At 43.7% G+C, this 22,192-nt stretch overlaps 1 protein-coding gene across 1 annotated transcript in view; it reads left to right on the forward strand.

Moving 5' to 3' along the window:
* IRAG1 (inositol 1,4,5-triphosphate receptor associated 1) overlaps positions 1-22,192 on the forward strand; it is a 170,976-nt gene that overhangs the window by 87,596 nt on the left and 61,188 nt on the right. The window contains exons 14-16 of the mRNA XM_053252238.1: positions 6,144-6,237; positions 13,747-13,938; positions 20,790-20,890. Coding sequence (XP_053108213.1) covers positions 6,144-6,237; positions 13,747-13,938; positions 20,790-20,890 — 387 coding nt within the window. The remainder of the gene's footprint in view (positions 1-6,143; positions 6,238-13,746; positions 13,939-20,789; positions 20,891-22,192) is intronic.

Consider the following 22,192-nt stretch of genomic DNA (forward strand, 5'->3'; position numbering starts at 1 on the left):
AAAGAGCTACACTCAAAAAGCTGCAGGCTGCGGACCCCTTCATTAGGGTTAACCAGCACTGCATCTATGTAGATCTGGACCAGTCTTATTTCCAGGCATCCCAAACTCACAAATTTTGGCTGTTGCAGAGCTTGCAGGGAAGGAGGAAGACTGTCATGACTCCTAACTAAAGTTGCCATGCCCCCCCAAATTCCGGGTTTCACCCGGATTTTAAGGATCTTACCCAGATTGCTTAGCCCACCCAGATTCGCCCGGATTTCAGCTTTTATTTAAAAAGAAAAAGAAAAAAAAGCTAAGCTCTAGCCCTTGTAGAAGCTGAGTTATGGAGCAAACAATCACTATTCTGCTCAAAAAAAAAAAAAAATTCCAAGCCAATTTACATAATATGCAAATTAGGCAGCCGGATTTGGAAAGCCAGAACCCTACTCCTACCCGAGCTATAGGAGCGGGGAGTTCACTGGGGTGAATCCTTGTCTGCAAGAGATTCACCAGTAGGATGCCACCTTTTTGGGGAGGTTAAAGTAGCAAAACCCTCCCCAAAAAGGCTGAGCAGTCCTAGGCCTTGAAAGGCGTGTAACTAAGGCCAACGCAAAACAAAGAAATAGCTCACATCAGCAACAACTGTACTGGTACTTATTACTCACAAGCTGCAGCCTTCCTAAATCCCCAGCAAGCCCGCTGCTTCCTCAAGGCCTTCCTGGGATAGACTGCTGAACCAGCCAAGCAAAGCTTTCTCTTCTCCTGTAGGTGGCTGAACCAGAAAACCCTGCCCAGTCCTCTGGACTGGTCCTTTGGATTTGCATTTCTTGGGCTTTTTTCTTTTTTACAAAAGGCCCACCCTCCCAACAGTTGCTCTAGTGAGGCCTAGTCCTCCCTCAAAGCCTTCCCATCACTACAAAGACTATGTTTAGAAATAACTAGCTTAACCCGCACAGAGCATCTGCACAGCAGTGCTTGATTGCTCCCCTCACTCCCCGCCTCACCTCAGAGATGTCTCCACCCTCACCGGAGCCACGCTCCTGCTCCTCCATCGCGTTGCTTCCATCCCCCTCACACTCTCACCCCTCTTGGTTGCTCCTTCATCCCATTGCTCCACCCCCTCACCCCTCTTGGTCACGGCTGCGGCATTGCCAATGCCAGTTGGCCAAGCCACAGCCCCCTAACCCCAGAGACCTCCCCACCCTCTCCTGAACCCAGCAGCAGTTGACTTGGCCCTTCCCTGCTGCCATGCCATGGATGCTGACAGGCCCAGGCCTGTCCCTTGCCCTGCCTTTTCTCTCTCTTCCCCTTGTTGGGGGTTGTAAATTTTACCCCCAGTAGGTAAACAGCAGAGCACTAGGAAGAGAGCACACACTCCAGCTACAAAGTAGGGGCAGAGGATGGTTTAGTTGTTGCAGCTATTTAGAGAAAACACATGTAGAACTAAATACTAAGTATGTATTGGTTAAGTGTGCTTGGATAGGCAAGACCTAATCCTAATCTAAAGGCCTACATAATGAATAGGTAAGGAGAGAGAGAGATGTTTCCATCTACTCTCTAAGAGGAAAGGGAGGATTGTGACTCAGCACAGGAAGTGCTGAAGAGTCAGATGAGGGGTCATAGAGTAGGGACAGATAGGGAGACCCTTACTCATTGTCTCTGCCCCTAGTGATCTTTAGGATAATGGGTACGAAAGGTCAATGCACTGGAACTCCATCTCTAACACCCCTCCCTTCTTTTTTGCTCTTTCTGTCTCCTCCGCTGGCTCTTCCCCTTTGTCTTTCTTCCACTCCCTTCTTTTTGTCTTTCTCTCTCTCTCTCTCTTCCTGAGTTAACAGATCTTGTTCATCTTGTTTCCTCATCTAATTCACACAGTGGCAGCTTTCCCCTGAAGGGGCTCTTTCCTCCCTCACAACCCCAATCTTCGCAGACCCCTGCTGGCTATCTTTATGTGTATATATCGAGAGAGAGGTTCTTCTCTCCTCTACAATAAAGCACATCTACAGTGGGGAAGCAGCTTGCCTAGAGTGCAAGAGGCTGTTAGTTCAAATACCCACCAGTGTGGTCACCTATATTGGGCAGCAGTGATATAGGAAGGTGGTGAAGGCATCATCTCATACTGTGTTAGAGGAGGGTGGGGCGTAACTATAATAGGGCAAGGGGAGACAGTTGTCTGGGGGCTCACTGCCTTGGGAGGCCCCCAGAGGCAAGTCACATGACGACTCCCCCAGCCATGCACCCATCCAGGCTTCCTTCAGTTGTATTCATCCTCCAAAACTGAAGTGAGTGTTAATACCTGGAGCTACCAGAACAGAATGTCTTTCTCTAGTACCATTAAATGACTTGCATCATCCACAATTTACAAAACCTTTTAAAAAATAATTTAGGATGGTGTTCTATTGTGGCACATAGGGGTGTGTGTGTGTGTGTGTGTGTGTGTGTGTATGCTTTTTGTTACCACTATTCAGCCTCATTTAAGATTTCTTTACTTCATGAGCTGAGTTTCAGTGGGTGGGGGGGCATTTTAAAATCTTGTCTCTGGGCCCACTCCAACCTTGCTACGCCCCTAGAGGAGGCACTGGTAAACCACTCCTGTTTCTACCAAGAAAATCACATGGAATGTGATCTCTAGGAGTCGACACCGACTCAATGGCACAATCTTTTTCCCGACCAGTAACAGTTGCATTCCAACTGACCTTAACCATCACAGGCTCCTCTTCTGTATCTGCATAAGGAATCCCCACTACCTAATCAGCACGTTACTTCTTCTTTCACAGGCCCCTCCTTCCTATCTGCATATGGAATCCCCACTGCCCAAGCACCATGGTGGTTCTGTTCTGTTACCTCCAATTGGTAAAGCACTATGTGGGCGGGGCTTGCCACATATGTTCTTAGCCTTTTCTAGCTGACCCGCACAGAGCATCTGTGCACTCTTTGGGGCTGGCTGTTCCCCCCTTCCTCCTGCCCCACTATCCTTCCCCCTCCCTCCTGCCCCAATCTCCCTCCATCCCTCCTGCCTCTCTCTTGCCCCCTCCCTCCTTCCCCACTCTCTCTTGCCCCCTCCTGCCCCACTCGCTCTTACCCTCTCCCACCCCTCTCTATCACCCTCCTGCCCCCTCCTGCCTCACTCTCTCTCGCCTTCTTCCTCCTGCCTCACTCTCTCTCGCCTTCTTCCTCCTGCCTCACTCTCTCTCGCCCTCTTTCTCCTGTCTCACTCTCTCTCGCCCTCTTCTGCCTCACTCTCTCATGCTCTCTCCCTCCTGCCCCACTCTCTCTTGCCCTCCCCCTCCTGCCCCACTCTCTCCTGCCCTCCCCCTCCTGCCCCACTCTCTCTTGCCCTCCCTCCCCCTCCCTCCTGCCCTACCATCTCTTGCTCTACCTTCCCCTTCCCTCCCTGCCCCTCCCCGTCCCTGCCCCCCTCCACCCATCCACCCACACTGAGCATTTTACGGCGGTGGGCAGCCATTTTTGAGCTGACCACCGCCACAGGCCCTCCTTACTGGGTGGCAGGTGGGCGAAAAGGGCCCTGCCACCACCGCTTCTCCTCCTGGGCGACGAACGGGGATGTCCTGTCGCCCGTTACCCTCCCGACCCGACCTCCAACGGGCGCCTGGCCTCTGCGGCCGGGCACGCCACCGCCTGGCCTCCGTGGCCGGGTGCACCACCGCGGTGACCAATTCTCCTGGGTGTGCCTCAGCCAATCAGGCACCTCTACCACCCAGCCAATCAGCTGGGCGCTGGGACACACATTCCAAGGCTCACCCAGGATAATTAAATATATAGATACTAGCTGAACCTGCACAGAACATCTGTGCGATAGTATACTTACTTGTTCGGCTCCATTTGAGATTCTTTGATTGATCGTTTCTTAAGTGTCAGCTGTGTACCCATTGTATTTTTGCAGTCCTTCCTGCACAGCAGAGCACAGTGTCCCCATTTTTTCCCCCTCAAAGCAGCCCACACGCCTCTCTCCTTTCAGACCTCCCTCGTGTGGCTACCATGCCCAGCCACGGACCCTGCTGCCGCCGATGCTGCCAAAATGTCCAACCAATTGGGCCCCAATCTTTCCATCCCTGCTCTCTATTCTGCCCCTACCACAGCATTCAATCCTCTCCCTCAGTCCCGGCAGTCTGCCATTACTGTTCCCAACCACCGCTGGACTGCCAGAGCTCTCCCGCCAAATGAGTTCCGCCATGCATAGTCTTGTCATGCATTCCCACGCATGACTGGCTAAGCATATTAATTATATAGAAGACTAGCGGACCTGGTGCAGACCATCAGTCCTCCCTAGCTCTCCTCCGCTGCTTTCGGCCCCTGTCTGTTCTCCCCCTCCCAGTCTGCTCTCCTTTCCTTCCTCACCCGCTGGCCTGGACGTCACCCGGTGCGTTTCTTCCCCTCCTGCAGGCCTGGCCGGTGCTTTCCTTCCCTGGCCAGCCCGGCAGGCGCTTTCCCTCGCCTCTGGCCAGACCGGCAGCGACACTTTCCCTTGCTGCTAGCTGTCCTGGTGGCAGCGCTTTCCCTCACCACCTGGCAGGGGTGCTTTCCATCACTGCCTGCGGCCGGTGGCGTCATTCCTGTATCTGTCTGGTAGCTGCTTGCAAATTCTTGTGAAAGCTGCCACGCATGGGAATAGACACAGGTATGCCTTAGAGAATTAAATATATGAATTAGCTGACTAGCTGAACCCACACAGAGCATCTTTGCACACTCAGCCTTTGGCTCCCCCCCCCCACTTGCCCATTCCCCTCCCAGTCACCCATTCTTCACTCCCCACCACTTGGAAGTCACCCATTCTTCCTTTCACCCCGCTCACCAGTTGCATGTTCCCCCTCCCCAGTTGCCAGTTCCATCCACCCCACTCACCGGTCACCCATTTCTCCCCACCCACCCACTCACCGGTTTGTCCCTCCCTCCGCTCATCCCGGAGAAGGAGGCTGCGCTGTCTTCTTGCCTCTCTGCACAGGCGGCCCCAAGGTGGCCCTACTTGTCATTTGGCCACCAGGCAGGCCTGGAGAAGATGGCTGTACCACCCTCTCTGCTGTCTGCTCGGCCGGTCTCGTAGGAGTGGTAGCTGGGCTGTCTGGGCACTTGGCACCCTCCCCCCCCCACCGGCTGCTGCTTACTCTCCTACCTGCCTGCCTGCCATTTTCTTTCTCTGTCTGGCCATCTGGCCAGCCGCTGCCACAGCCCGGTGCTTCTTCTCCCCCCCACCCCCACCGCACTGCCCGCCCACCCATTCACTTTTTTGTGTGGCCACCCACCGCATTCTCTCCCCTGCCACCATGTTCTTCCCCCCCCAACCCGGCCGCTTTCTCTTCCTTCCTGCCCACCTACCCGTTGGCCTCATCCACCGCTGTTGCTTTCCTCTCCCCCTCCCAGCAGTTCGCTCATGAACTCTCATGAGAGCTGCCACGCATGGGATTAACCACAGTTACATCTTAGCAAATTATATAGAGAGACAGAGGGGGTAAAAGGAAGAATGTCTGGCAAGGCAAACATTATCTATAATGCTTACTACATAATAACTTCACACAGAAAATTCAGCTGTTATAAAGGTACTTTATTGCATTTTTTCTTTTTCTTTTAATGGTTGTCATTCTTGTCAGAAACATGCTCATGTTGTTTTTGTTAAACTGGTTAAAATCTGAGAACCATATTATTGCCTGTGCAATTTGTTGTAATCTGTGGATATGAAATGTTCTTATGATGGTATATGTACTTGGCATTAATGTTCTCTGAATGTGTGTTTGTGTGTAATATATTCAAAAATTAGAAGATTGTGCAACACACAGGGAAAGCTGGCTACAGTGCTTGAATCATGGTGGGTCCTTAAGGAGATCTACAAACCCCACCCTCTTACCTCCTCCAGCTTTAGTCATGCCCCTCTCCCGTAATCTTCTATAAACAGTAGTTAAAGGGGCTGGTGGGGTGGCCCGTCCACTTTAATTTGTTTGGTATAACCAAATTGGCTGTTGAATAAACAGTTGGGAAAACTATGTTTAAAGGTGGATCTCAGGGAAGTAGAGATCCACAAGCGCTTAGAGAGCAGTATATCATGCCCAAGGACAGTAAGAAGCAACAAGGCTTCTTAGAAAATTATTTATCAACTACTGGTATTTATGTGTGTGTGTGTGTTTTCTTTTATGTTTGCTGTGGTGAAACAGAACACTTGAGGTCAACAGTCAGGCCAGCATTGAAGATGGAATAAAGCACCTTCACTCTAAGCCTTTGTCAACATATTCAGCTGTGACTCAGAGGGTAAGTTTACTGATTATTTGTATCCAGCCCTCTCTACTGTGGTCACGTGAGCTGTAAGGAGGGAACAGTTTTCAAAGCCAAACATTTCTAAATACTTTTTCCTTTTATGGAATAGAACTTAGAACATCATTTCCTGGAGGTTGTAGTTTCTACACTGCTTAGTGACACAAGAAAGTTCTTTGCATCCGTGATGAGATTTGAGCCTTGGAGTCAGGATTAATCCTCCACTTCTCTATTTTAAGCAGTGAGATTATGAAACGGGCAAGAACTAAACAAAACCTATTTATATTGTATTAAATAACATGATGAAACTGGCAAAATGAATTGGGCTGTGGGTTTTCTCCCCCTGAATTAATATAAAGCATGTGTAACCTGAATAATCCTACAGTTTATAAAATGTTTAATTAAAATATTTTCTGCTAAAGTGAGGATATTGCGCTCTGGATTTTATGCACAGTTAATTTAATGTGGGTTTCCAGCTTGATATTGGTGTGTTGCCAGAAATTGTCTGTTCAGTCCTACTTTGGATTTTGATATGTGGTGGGGGAGGGGAGAACCCTCCATAAGTGGTCCATAGCTTCTGCCCTTAATGAAACAGATACACACAGAGGCGATGTAGCAGCCACAGAAGCCTATGCAAACAATATACCTTATACCCAAGTCACATTTGAAACCTGCCATTATGATATTTAGGAACCTGTACCTTCTCCACGGAATATGAAATTGCCAAGCCTAAAAGATGCAACTTGCTATTTATTCCATTTGTACTTGCAACTCACCTTTTTGAATCTGTCACTGACTTTCTCTCTTCCATCCCTTCAAGCATGTTTTCATCATGTGTCCCAAGCATGTTTTGAGACATTAATCTCCCCTTCAGATCTCCAGTGTTCTACCTCAAAGGTACCCTGGTATCACGCACAGGGTATTTGTTGTCCTTGGCTTTGGGTTCAAACTTTCCCCACTTCTTTAACTATGCAGCAGTAATAAAGGATCTCAGAACCACTTTGAAGAGAACTGAGCAATTTCATTTTGATTTCTTAGTCTACATGCCTGGCAGCAGCGATATAGGAAGAAAGGAAGATATAGGAAGATGCTGAAAGGCATCGTCTCATACTGTGCGGGAGATGGCAATGGCAACCCACCTACCCCACCCCATATTCTACCAAAGACAACCACAGGGCGATGTGGTCGCCAGGAGTTGACACCAACTCAACAGCACACTTTACCTATCCACAACCCTGGCTCTCTAGCTACTGTTGAATAACAACTTCCATTATCTCCAGCCACAACTGGAGATGATGGGATTTTTAGTTCAGCAACAGCTGGTGAGCCAAGGGTTCCTACCCCTGGTTTATGAAATCCAAAAAGCATCTTTTAAAAAGTAAAAAGCATCTATAATGAATGCATAGTTCTGAAAATGGGTTCAGACTTTCTCATTTGTACAAGAATGCCGGGGGTGTGTGTGCAACTGGTTTAGAAGTTTGGTAAATTTGACATCAGTTTGCTAAATTTTTAATTCTAAGTCAGTTTAGTGTACCCTTAATTTTAACTTTCTATGTGTCCTACTTCTACTGTTTCCCAGGGATATTTATTTTTATAGCTGGAGGGCAAACATTTAATGGAAATATGTCAATGACAAAAAGACCCTACTAGCAATAAAGTTGCAATATTGGTCTCTTAGGAATGCAATCTTGTATTTTTCCCATGAGTCTCCTGAAAATCTCATTTCTAGGAAAATTGGTTTTTGAAAATATCTTATTCACCAGATTAGCCCCTGCAACGGGGTCACGCCATATCTTGGAAATGTGCTTCCACACTTCCTGTGTTGTGACACCGCAGTCCCTATGCGGACAGCAGGGTGCCGTTCACATTTCCAATGTCTTGTTTCGAATTTAATTGCTGCGATATAGAGCTAGAATGTCGTATATCTGGCGTAAGAAAGTTGCTGGTTTTTCGGGTTGTTAGTTTCCGTGAGACTGCTCCCCCTGCTGTTTATGTTTTGCATGAACAGAGGCATTTTGCTGCTGTTGAACAGCTAGTGCCCAGAAGATGATAGACAAATGCCATGTGTACTGTAATATAGCACTTAGCAATAGCAATAGCACTTACATTTATATACCACTCTATAGCCGGAGCTCTCTAAGCAGTTTACAATGATTTAGCATATTGCCCCCAACATTCTGGGTACTCAGTTTACCGACCTCGGAAGGATGGAAGGCTGAGTCAACCTTGAGCCCCTGGTCAGGATCGAACTTGTAACCTTCTGGTTACAGGGCGGCAGTTTTACCACTGCGCCACCAGGGGCTCTATATATGGTATATTAGTAGTATGCAGGGAAAAGTTGAATAAAATGGCAATACAGTATTTATTGGGGAGTAATTAATTCCACTTCTGTAATCTTGGAACCTAATGCAGAAGAATAAATATGTGCATGGAATATTATCTATTTAGACATCTAATAGCTTGAGCTATGCTATTAAATTGCTTGAGTAATGCTCAGGGTACTAGAGGTCCATATGGCTGAAGTACAGTAAATATTTTTGTTTTACTGTTTAGAATTGGGGCGGGGGAGCAGTGCAAATCATTATAACTATTTTGTGAAGATTTCTTTGGGCTAGTATACGAATGGAACTTGGAATCAAATAGTTCAGATCTTTTTTAGGCATGATTACTGCATTGGTTTCAGTGGGGGAAAAATAAAATCCCAGGCTCTGTGACACAGCAACCATATCCCAGGGTCTGTGTCGAAAAGTTCTTAAATCTACCGTAGAAAAAGCAAAACACTGCATATTTCTCAAAAATGAAACTCAGTTTCTAGTATGCTTAGGGATTTGGGGAGAAGAGATAAAAAGAAATAGACCCTTTTCAAAATGCAGCACCTAGAGAACACTGACTATGTGTATGCTGTTAATGAAACTGCCTCGTGGGTGATTGACCTGTACCCCCTAGTTCGGGCGAATGTGGGGAATTTAGCTCAAAAGGGGAGACAGTTCCAATCAGCCTTAATTTGTGCAAGCATGTGAACTCAAGAAAATCGGCTTGAGAGAGAGGTTTTAATTAAATCAAAATGAGTTTATTTAAAGCAAAAATAATAAGACTAAATAAAGTAGAAGCAATGCAAATATGTTTAAAAATAGACTACTGTAAGGCACATTTAGCTTAAAGTTCCAAATTATGTGTAAATTCCCAGGCTGGCTAGAGAGGTACTTTAAGACAGAGGGGCAAGAATTCAGAAATAAGAGATAGGGATCGGTTCAGCCCTGAAGAAGCTGGGCAAGAGGCTATATCACCTGTCCTGGAGAGGAACACCAAGGTGGTCTGCTGGAGTCTTGTTGCAGCCTGCTGGGGTCCAGAGTGAGAGGCACAAGGGAACACAAATGTTTTGCAGTAGGGTTTCCAGGTGCAAGCACACTGGGTCATGGAATTAGGGATACTTATATCCCAAAATGTGCCTTGAGGGCATATTTCTTTTGTCCTACTCTGCTGAATGGGGGAGCCCATACAACCTTTTTTTTAATTTTATTTTTTTATTATTTTTTTTTAATGCTTTGTGTCTTAGTCCTTCCTGGGTAGGAATGTGTGTGAATCGCCTAGGGCATTCGAGGCTGACTGTGAGGAAAATTGGAGTGTGCAGGTGTGCTTAAAGAATATCATGTGCTGGAAAGGGTTTCCCAATAATTCTATCCAGAGTTTCGATGGGCATCTCTTCAAAGTTACATCACCGATTCATCACTATTGTAATGGAGTCTGTTGTCTTATCTTTCTTGCCTTCCTGGCCTGAGGGCTTTGTTAACAACTGGTGTTACTCTCTTGCAAGAGGAGTTTAGATTTCATTGCAAAGCTGAAATGTTCTTGAATGCCAGACACTTGCAGTAGCCAGTTCTGGAGTCTGCTTAGCCAGGGCACCCTCACAGAGAAGGAGTGTGGATCTAATCCCCTTTCCAATTTGTGGGGCCTGTAGCCAAATTTAGGGGTGACCAGCCCACTGCCAACTAAGTGACTTGTCCCCATGTATAACATAGACTGGGAGTTCACATTATGGTGCAGCTCCTGAGCATAGCAAAAGTGCAGTCTCCAAGTCTGGAGATGCAGTTGCATCCAGGGAGGCTTCTCGGAGTGGGCAGAATAATCTCAGCTGACAACACTGCGCACACCTCACAAAAAAAAAAAAGGCTTCTGAGGTTTATAAGGTAGTTGAAATACGAGCTTTATGGGGAAATGTGCTCATAAGAGGCATAAACTTTAAAATTAACAGGGATGGATTGACATCTGGCTACAGATGCATGTTGACAAGTTGGTTTTACTAACACTCCCTTTGACACCTTAAAATATATATTGACTTGTAACTAAAGAAAGCAGCAGAGCCTGTCCAGATGTGGGCTTTTTGGTGCTAGGTTCCATGGCTTTCCACATTGAACTACATGTGGAAGAGGAGTTTCCACATGTAGCAGTTTCACAGGTGGTTTTTAAAATACATATAACTATTTTCCAGTCACTAGGGGGAGAGAGGTTGTCAGGCTGATTATCTGTACTTCTCACTGACCCCACAGAATCTGCTTTTTCTTAACATTGAAAATCTGTTGTTATGCACTTGTCTGTCACAGCATCTCCCCTTTCTGCCAAAGCTTCTCTGACTTCCATAGTTTTCAAAAAAAGAAACAAAACAAATGTGTGATATGGTTTAAAGGGGCTCTTTCATGGAACATTATTGCTGCCTTAATTAATCACTTCCTGAAATGCTTCCCGTTTAATGACTTAGCTGAAATCATGTGACCATTTTTGTGGAAGTTGATTGATTGATTGATTGATTGATTAAGTGCCATCAAGTCGGTGTCGACTCTTAGCAACCACATAGATAGATTCTCTCCAGAATGATCTGTCTTCAACTTGGCCTTTAGGGTCTCTCAGTGGTGCATTCATTGCTGTTGTAATCGAGTCCATCCACCTTACTGCTGGCCGTCCTCTTCTTCTCTTTCCTTCAACTTTCCCCAGCATTATGGACTTCTCAAGGGAGCTGGGTTGTCGCATAATGTGTCCAAAGTATGATAGTTTGATCCTGGCCATTTGTGTCTCGAGTGAAAATTCTGGATTGATTTGTTTTATGATCCATTTGTTTGTTTTCCTGGCTGTCCATGGCATCCATTGAAAATACTGTGGGACTTATTCCTGAGTAAACAGGAACAGAATGTGCTGTTTGGAGCACATTTCCTTCTCTTGGGGGAAAAAAAAGTGTGTTCAGTTTGCACTTTTCTGATAAAGCACCTGCTGTTAGGCTATTGCTATTTGTTGCTATTAGGAGGAAGATCACCAGGTGTGGCTGTAGCCTGACTGGGACAAGAGGAGGGGAAGCAACTGTTATTCCAGTGGGTTGACAGTCCTTCCCCTCAATGGAAGGGGAGCTACTCCTGGCTTGCAGGGGACTCATTTCATTCAAACACCTGCATGAACATTTATTATTGATAGCTCCTTCTAGAACTTGCTGCCAGAGACCTTTGCCTCACAGTGACCCATATGGGGAAAGATGGAGGGCAGGGCTGTGAGTTGTAAAGGCAGTCTGTGGGAACAGGAATAAAAGGTGTAATTGGTGGCTGCTGCTCTTGGCTGTCCTTCTTGCCTGTTAACCAGCTTGAAGCCAGCTGAATATGTCACTGGGGGTGGGTCTGAGTAAACATTAATATGAGCAAGCTGCACTTGTGTTTATGATGGGAGAGCCAGGGAGGCTATGACATTTAAAAATAAAAGCAGAATGCAAGGAGAGTGATTACAAAAAGATAAATCAGGGTTCTATAAAAAGATAAAACTGCAAAGAATGACTAAAGTGGCTCTGCAGACAGGATGAGGTGCCCTTAGGAGTCAGTCCTGAGATATCTGCCACCTATGCTGAACACCACTCCTCATATCCTATCAAGATGTGCTATGGTCCATATACACTGTGCAAGTTGTTCCTCTAGCACTGTAAAAGCAGAATAATGAGATCTGAAAAGAAAAAGGTGTTTCATGGGAATAAAACATATTCCTAATGGGATAAGAAAGTTACCTGGACACCACGCAAAATTGCATTTAATGTTCATGATGGAATAAATGTCCATTGGAAGGACTAACAGCTGAAGCAGTAAAATGATCTCTAGGAGCTCTTTCTTCATTAGTGTACTCAAGGCTCACCGTACAATGAAATGGGGCACAAGTCTCCTATGATTATGGACTGGACCTTAGCTTAAGGAGTACCAAATCTTGAGCAACTGTCCAGATATTGAGCAACTGTCAAAACTTGTTCAAGCAGCTCAAAGGCGACAAATTGCAAAATGTCACACCCAACAGTAGTCTGCTGTTTACTGATTATTTGTATCCAGCTTTCTCTACTGTGGTAAGGGAACAGGAGAGAAGACAGGTAAATCAACTGATTTATATTTGTGCCTCTCCCACCTTCTGGCTTTTACTGCTTCTGCCAAGGATAATTTTTTTTTGGCCCTTATGTCAATCAGCTCTATGCAAATCCTGGCTTTTGCTCCAAAAGAATAGGCTACACCCAAGTCAGATAGTACCTATATCAGAAATGTGATGAATGCACTTTCACAGTGGGCTTACACACCACTGAAATTACACACATAAAATGTACTCAAGATGATATATATGCTAACTGCTCCTCCAAAGCGTCACCTCTTTGCTGCTCTCTTTGGTTGCTCTCTCTTTTATATGTAAATAGGGGGAAGCAGCTGTCCCTTTTCAACCCAGAACAGAATCCCTCCCAGTGATTTGCTGGTTTGTCCCTTGTATTTCTTTTTAAATTTTGAACCCATTTAGGGCCAGGAACTGAGGGGGCCAGGAACCGAGGAACAATAAAAAACTGTGCTCTACCCAGGTTTGGGGGCTCTGTGGTCTCCCAATTTTTGGTTGTGTGGAAGCAAGGTAAGATGAAAACCTAGGTAGAATGATTGTGTAGAAGCAAAGTAGGAGGAAAAGTTACCCAGGTTTTTCTCCTAACTTGCTTCCACACAACTGAAAATTGGGAGCACGCAGAACTCTCAAACCTAGGTGGAACACTTTTTTTTAATTGTGTGAATGATCTCAACATCTTATTCTTTTTGTTATGTAAACTACTTGGAGAACTTTCATTGTTGAAAAACAGCATATAAATATTTTTAATATTATATGAAGAAATGTCCTCCTCAAGTGGTGTGACTGAAGTGTAGTTCACTACAATTATGGCTCTTTTTTTCATAGGGTCTTATAAAGAGGTCTTTCTGTGCAGATCTATCTGAATTGAGAAAAGAGCACTTTAAAACTCCCCAATAAACTCTACTATGCAATAATTCAAGGAATGTTGGAAAGGTTTCTCTTCATGTCCTCACTCTGTTGCATTATGCTTTGAAAGCCTTCGTTAATAAAAGACAAGGAGAAACATAAGTTTTTACTTTAAACTTTATTGCTGCTTGTTATTATAAAGTGATCCCAGTGTTAACAGCCTAGACTTTAAATGGACTTGATTTGTATTTTTGGCATCTACCGCAGCCTCTGGATCAAAAGTCTCCTCCGTGCTTATCTTCAGAGGTTAACTGGAAGCAGACGTTCCCATCAGTGCGTGGTCTTCTTAGTCCACAGTGCAGTCCAAAGTGTCCTTCACTTCCCATCATGCCAACCCTACCCGAAGATGTGGGACAACCAACTGAGGCCCATCACTCCATTTTGCCTGCTCCAATCAAAGTAAGCAACCTTTACAAATCTGTTGTCCTGACAGAACACTAACACATGACTTTGTATGATTTACTAAACACAGATTCCTGAATACATTGTATGTGTGCATATGTATGTACAGTATGTGTGCTAATTTTATTGGCGAAACTATGCTTGCATTTGTAAGGTATTTATAACTGCTGCTTGTTTAGTGCACGTCTCCATAACATCACAAAATCCTGCATTTCCTCATTCACATTCCATATTATAGGCTGTGATTAGTGGGGAGTAGGGGCACAAAGAAACACAGATTGTCAGGTCACAACATGAGGCAAGTGCTGTTAGATATTACAGAGGGAAAGGAGCTAGATACCATTCTTGGGGATATCGGCACATTTAACTTTACGTCTAGGAATTTAGGACAAGCATCGTCTGCATTGTAAATACATTGATGCTAAAATTTTCCAGTTATAATCACATTGGTTGGAAGTAGGTACAGTGTGATGAGTTTATAACACTGATTGGTGAAACTGGATGAAGCTCTTACATCTACCTATCAGCACTGTTGTCCTTGTCTGAACATCCTTGTGTGTGGGTTTTGGCAGGGAATATGTGTGTTTCTTTTTCTAGCTTGTTCTGTCAGTTTCCCAACAGAATTAGAGTTATGAGGAAATAGTTTTGGATGCTCTACAACTTATTTTGCTTGGGTTTCAGCTACTGCTGCCCTGTAGCAACTCCTATTGGAAGACTCGCTGGAGTAACTTTTACTGCTGTATTTTTTCTCATTCACCCAGACATATAACCAGTCCTGTAGCTACTCCCTGAACAGCTATAATAATTGCTGTGCAAGAAGTATCCTAACTGGGGTGGAAAGGATATATGGACTCCTTGGGAGAAAATAGTAATCATCCTCTAAAGTTGGAGAGAGCTCGCTTTAAAAGAGCATAAAGCTGCTTGCTGTTAGCACCAAGCAGAGAAGAGCTGGTCTTGTGGTAGCAACCATGACTTGTCCCCATAGCTAAGCAGGGTCCACCCTGGTTGCATATGAATGGGAGACTAGAAGTGTGAGCACTCTAAGATATTCCCCTCCGGGGATGGAGCTGCTCTGGGAAGAGCAGAAGGTTTCAAGTTCCCTCCCTGGCTTCTCCAAGATAGGGCTGAGAGAGATTCCTGCCTGCAACCTTGGAGAAGCCACTGCCAGTCTGTGAAGACAATACTGAGCTAGATAGACCAATGGTCTGACTCAGTATATGGCAGCTTCCTATGTTCCTAAGCCTAGTCCATAATTATTTTTGTTACTCGATCCCTGTTCACATATTGCCTGTAATATGTGTACAACAGTACTCTCTATCTGTATTCTAAAAAATTTTAGGGATCCTGTTCCCATGTTAACTTTAAAAATGAATTAATAAAAATGTGTACACATGAAGATACCTGTACATGCATACAATATAATATATGTATCATACATAATCAGTGCACCACAGGTTCCATATAAAATGTGTAGGGAAGCTAAAGTGAAAGGATGGTAAGAGTTTGGTGTAAAACTTTCCTAGTTCCCCCAATTTTCCCTCAAGAAAGATTTTTTTAGTGTTAGTGTCTTTTTCACACAAGTTGGGTGGTGCCTGTAGAATGTGTGAAAGAAGGGTCTTTGCTGCATAACCCTGGCTAATAATATTCAAGTCTTTACATCTGTCTCTTTGCACTTACTTCTTCTTAACAGGCTTTAAAAAACAGATCATCATGTTCCCTGAAATGTGTTGAAAACTTTAAAGCCAATGTATATTATCTGGCATGTTCCATTTTACAATTTATCATTGTCTTTTAAGCCTAGGACATAGTATTCTACACTCTGGATAAAAACATCCGCTACTTTTCCTTTAACATCATAGGAAAATGTTGTCAGCAGTGAACCCTGAAATGATTTGTCATGCATTCTAACCAAATTGCACATTGAGCTGAGAGCTAGTTTCCTGATTTTAAGATAAACAGACCATTTTTTTGTGTGTGCAAGTGTTGTGAACAGTCCATTGGAGGCATACAGTATTGGTTAAACTCATCTTGACTTACTCAGTTTATGTGTAGCTGTACTGCCATAAGCCTAAAATGTCTTTACGGTATGAAACAATAAAATAAAAACCATTTTTTGTAAGCTACCTCAAACATTTTATGGAGAGGCAGGATACAAATTATTAAATTTTATCTCCATATTACATACTCTTATGCTTTTGAGAAATGTGTGGCTCCACGGAAGTATAAAAGGACAACAGGGTGACAGCAGAGCAAACCCCTCACAATAAGCAAGAGAAGTAAATTATGGCCAAGAATTTGCATGGTGTAGGACTTGCTTCCAGTTTGAAAGCATTATTATCTTGTTGTAATAATAAAATCTAATATCATACACATTTGAGCCATAACACAGATGAATCACAACAAGGGAACAAAATGGTTGAATTAGAAATTGTAGCTTCTAGATTTTTTAAAATTTATGTAATACCTGGTTTTAAAAATTGGTTTTGATTTGTGCTAGCTTTACACTTGTGCATGGCTACTGCTTTATTCATTAGGAGGTTTCTAGTTCTTATTGCACTGCAATAAATGTATTCTCTTTTAAGGTGCCACAGGACTATTTGTTTGCTTTGTCCTAGTAAGCATCTTTCAAAGGGAATATCTTTGAAGGTGTGTGTGTGTTTCAAAGTCTTATCTTAAATAGATTGCTATTCTAAGCCTGTCTAAATATTTGGAATAGTTTTAAGACCACTGCATTTTTACTTTAGTACATGGCCTTATTCAGTTCTAATCAAACACAAACCAACTGTTAATGTGCAACTGCTTGCACATTAATATGAATGGGTTTGTGCATTTGCATGCACAGCAGAATATATACCCCAGTCAAAACAATGCAGTTCTGTTAGATGCACATCCAGGGAGACCCGAGTTCAAATCCCAATTCAGCCAAGATACTTTACTGCCCGTATTGCATCCGCAGCTTTCGATACTATCAACCATAGTATCCTTCTGGAACATCTGAGGGGGTTGTGGGTGGGAGGCACTGCTTTGCAGTGGTTCCGCGAGACTGCTGTTCTTCAAAATCTGAACTTTTGTATGGTGTCCCTCAGGGCTCCGTATTGTCTCTGATGTTGTTTAACATCTACATGAAACCGTTGGGAGAGATCATCAGGAGATTTGGTGCAGGGTGCTATCAGTATGCTGATGACACCCAAAATCTATTTCTCCATGTCGGCATCATCAGGAGAGGGCATAACCTCCCTAAATGCCTGCCTGGAGTCGGTAATGGGCTGGATGAGGGATAACAAACTGAGACTGAATCCAGATAAGACAGAGGTACTCATTGTGCGGGGTTGGAACTCGAGAGACGAGTTTGATCTGCCAGTTCTGGATGGGGTCACACTTCCCCAGAAGGAACAGGTATGCAGTCTGGGGGTGCTTCTGGATCCAAGTCTCTCCTTGGTGTCCCAGGTTGAGACAGTGGCCAGTGGTGCCTTCTATCAGCTTCGGCTGATATGCCAGTTGCGTCCGTTTCTTGAGGTAGACAACCTCAAAACAGTGGTACATCTGCTGGTAACCTCCAGACTGGATTACTGCAATGCACTCTATGTGGGGCTGCCCTTGTACATATTCCGGAAACTACAGTTGGTCCAGAATGCGGCAGCCAGGCTCGTCTCTGGGTCATATAGGAGAGACCATATTACTCCCGTATTGAAGGAGTTACATGGCTGCCAATATGTTTCCAGGCACAATACAGGTGTTGGTCATAACCTATAAAGCCCTAAACAGCTTGGGCCCTGGGTATTTAAGAGAACGGCTTCTTCGTAATGAACCCCGTCGCCCATTGAGATCATCAGGAGAGGTCTGTCTGCATTTGCCACCGGCTCGTCTGGTGGCTACTCAGGGACGGGCCTTCTCCGTTGCTGCCCCGAGGCTTTGGAATATGCTCCCTAGTGCAATAAGAGTCTCCCCATCTCTGACATCCTTTAAAAAGTCCTTAAAGACGCATTTCTTCACCCAGGCTTTTAACTGATATTGTTTTAATTGTTTTGAATGTTATTTTTAGAATATTGTTTTAAAATTTTTAAATTGTGTTTTACATTTCTTGCTTTTAAATTTTTGTTTTGTTTTGCTTTTGTTTTTAATTAATGTTTTACTTTTTAATCTTGTTGTAAACCACCCAGAGATGTAAGTTTTGGGAGGTGTAAAAATATGATAAATAAATAAATAAAATACTTGCTGGGTGACCCTGGGCCAGTCACTTCTCAGCCTAACCTACTTCACAGGGTTTTTGTGAGGAGAAACCTAAGTATGTAGTACACTGCTCTGGACTCCTTGGAGGAAGAGTGGGATATAAAATGAAAATAATAATAATAATCTGATTTATGCCTGTGGCTTTAAAGCTAATAAGCGACTGGTATGCAAGCCTGTTTATGTGCATGGATATTCTTAACTAAGTCTGCTTTAGAAATCTGCACATCACCCTTAGCCTGTTTAATTTCCACTAGTCCAAGTCTTATTGCACAGGTTGGCATATGTTAATAACAATAATGTACCGTTCAGGACACAATTTTCAAGGAAGTTCATATAAGCCAGAGTTTTGGAGACCAGGAAGAATTTCCTTAGATTCATCATTAAACCAGGGGTTCTCAAACTTGAGTCTCCCAGTGTTGTTGTACTCACGCCATCCCCAGCCTCAGTGGTCAAACGCCATTGTGGCTTGTAGGGATATGCAAATAGATTCAGGTACAAAACGATTTTTGCCCAAATCTTGCTGATTCAGGTGATTTGGAAAGAAAACAAATCGCCCCTGTGATCCATTGGCTAGATTTAGGTCCAAATCGAATTGCACCAGATTTGATTCGAATCGAATCGAGATTCTGATTCCACATATGAATTTCCCCAGATTCCCAGCTGTCATTTAAAAAATAAAGCTAAGCTGTAGCCCAGGGTTTCTCAATGTGTGGGTCCCCAGATGTTATTGGACTTCAACTCCCATAATCCCCAGCCCCAGTGGCCTTTGGTTGGGAATTATGGGAGTTGAAGTCCAGTTACATCTGGGGACCCACACGTTGAGAATCCCTGTTCTAGCCCTTGTAGAAGTGGAGTTATGGAGCAAAATGTGTGGTCACTATTTTCCAATTGTTTGGATTCTTTGGTGTATAATAATGTTTCTTCAATCAATCCATATGAGGATTCATTACACACCTTAATTTCTTCTATTCCTTTTGACAGTTTTGGACAGAGCCAACTGCTACCATGTGCTAACTACACCCCACTCCCACCTGCAAGGCAGTGGGGTACTACTCAGTTTATGTTCTAGGAAGTGTTTAGACTCTTTGGTGTCTAATAACCTTTCCTCATAATGAATCACTATGAGGATTCATTACACACCAAAGAGTCTAAACACCTCAAAAATTCCTAATATATAAACTGAAAACCCATTGGCTTGTGGGTTGGGGGGTAATTGGCACATGGAATGCCACTGATTCCCCACCCCCACCTGCAAAGCAGTGGGGTCAAAATGAACAGAAGAAAAGAAAGTGTGTAATGAAGACACCAAAGAATCTAAACACTTAAATTCCTAAAAAAGAAACTGAGTACCCCAATGAGCGTGTGGGGGGGGAGGCATTTGACAGTTGGCACTTCCAATGACAGTCAGAATGAACAGAAGAAATGAAGGTGTGCAATGAATCCTCATAGGGATTCATTATGAGCAAAAGTTATACACCAAAGAATCCAAACACTTGAAAAATAGTGACCACATATTTTGCTCCATAACTCCACTTCTACAAGGGCTAGAGCTTAGCTTTTTAAAACCAAAAACCAAAAAAGTAAAGCTGGGGATCTATGTTAGGATTAAGATAGAGCAACTTCGAATCCCCATTATTTCCTATGCTGGAAATATACAAAATCAGTACAAACTAAAAATTCATTAAAAATCAACCAAGTTCCCCACTGCCTTGACATTTGATTGGTAGGTGGCACCCATGGGGACCTACCCACCACCCAAATTTGGTACCCCTGGGACCTTTATAAGTGGTCCAAATCAATCCAAATCCAAATTGAATCTGGGGTGATTTGGGGGGACAGATTTAGACCCAAAACAAATCAAGGGTAATTTGATTCAGGCACAAATCAAATAGAAAATTTGAGTTGTGCTACTCTATCCCTAGTGGCTGGAATGGGGATCATGTAGTCCAGCAACAACTGTGGAACCAAGTTTAAGGAGCCCTGCATTTAATATGTCCATGAGAATGTAAACAATCATTTATGTTTGTATTGGACCAACCAAAGTAAATGCCTTGCCATGGTGTCTATTTTATTTTATCTCAGGTGTCCAACATACTAGCTGGTCCCCAAGCTGATTAAAATTGAATTTGAAACTTCTGTGTTCTTGTAAAATTATATATGAATACTAATTTACCAACAAATTCCAGTTGTGATAGGAGCCCACAGAGAACTTGAACTGTGGACTTTAATTATGCAGAGCTTATGCAAAAAAATAGAGCTACCTCATGTAAGAATAATATGAAAGTTTTGTTGTTTCATTCCAGCTAAAGTAAAGTGTGCCGTCAAGTCGTTTTCGACTCCGGGCACCCACAGAGCCCTGTGGTTTTCTTTGGTAGAATACAGGAGGGGTTCACCATTGCCTCCTCCCACACAGTATGAGATGATGCCTTTCAACATTTTCCTGTATCGCGGCTGCCCGATATAGTGCCAGCGGGGATTCAAACCGGCATCCTTCTGCTTGTTAGTCAAGCATTTCCCCACTGTGCCACTTAAGGTGGTTTCATTCCAACTACTCTCTGTTATATTTTCATTTTCTCAGTTGTGTTTTTAAACTAATATTTTTGTCACAAATATTTCAGGAATCCCCTGCTGAAGCAGCAACATGCAGCACACCTCAAATAGTTCTTCCAGAAAATACAATTATTCCAGATGCGGAAAGAGAGAAAAATCTAGCTTTCAGGTAATATGCAAACTTCCAACTTTGTGGATATTGTGCCATCAGTGTATATGGTGCTTTAGAGTAGGATACTTAAAAGGCAACAGATTCCTGGGTTGAGGGACATACGGTTTAAATTTAGATGGAGGGGAAGGAGGAAGATGTGGGAGGGAGAAGAAAGGAGTGAATGTGAGCAAATGCTGTTGCATATACTTAGACTTTGTGGTAATGAAGTTAAGCCGAAAGCTTCACCCAAGATGAGAGTATTTTGAGGTGCTTTTTAAAATCTGGGGTTTGAAGAAAATCATGATTCCACAAAAGATATTTGTGGGTGGGGAAAGTTCCCAGGTGTTAGAGCCTGAAGGGAAAATGAGCAGGGACAGCAGGTGACTGGGATCCAAATCGGGCACTTCATGGGAAATGCGTGAATCAGTCTCCCAAGGGTATATGTTGAACGGAAATAAAAATACAGGCCTTTCCCCCCAGCATGGGTGGGAAAGCAGATGGAGATGATAAGCAACACATGACAAAAAGGGAAAGGGTTCCTTCTCCTCCTTCCTCCCTACTGTTCCTTTGCTTAGACTGGCAGCTTTCTGTGGCTGACTTTCATAGGACAGAAATCATTTTGCACATTTCCCATGTTTCGACCAGAGGGTGGTAGAAATGGAGGAAGTGCATATCACTAACTAGACTACTATTGAGGATATTTATCTGAATGTACAAGTAAAACTATGTATCACCTGTCCTAATTCAATGATGCCTTATTTTAATTATTCAAAATTGCTTTGGATTTCTGAGAAGCAGGGTCAAAACTTTAATAGTAAAGGTGTCTATTGTATACTTGGCTATATTTATTCTTTAATTTGCAGTCGTCTAAAATAAGCACTCTTGCAAGGAAGGGGATAGTCTCCAACTTCTCAAACATGGAAAATGGTGTTGCAGAGGCCAATATCTTGCCAACAGTTGTGCATAAATCCCTATTTTCTAACAAAACCTATAATTGGACACAGAACTGTAACCATAAATACTCTTAATGAACAAAACAAAACTTTTTGCTGCCAAAGCATGCTACGTAACATTCTTCATATGGAGTCATGTTTCACAGCTAGATATACAAAACAAAGTATTTGATGGTCAAAAAACTTGCCAGGAACTTTCCCACACAGCAGGCTTTACCATGGGTTTACTGCAAGGCTTTACTACAAATTTGAAGTTGCTCCCCAATATCAACACAAAAATTGAAATTTTTTTTACCCCAAATTCATTCATTCATTCATTCATTCATTCATTCATTCAATTTATATACCATCCTTCCAAAATGGCTCA

The sequence above is a fragment of the Hemicordylus capensis genome, chromosome 1 (genome assembly GCF_027244095.1).
Source record: "Hemicordylus capensis ecotype Gifberg chromosome 1, rHemCap1.1.pri, whole genome shotgun sequence".
NCBI classification, from domain to species: domain Eukaryota; kingdom Metazoa; phylum Chordata; class Lepidosauria; order Squamata; family Cordylidae; genus Hemicordylus; species Hemicordylus capensis.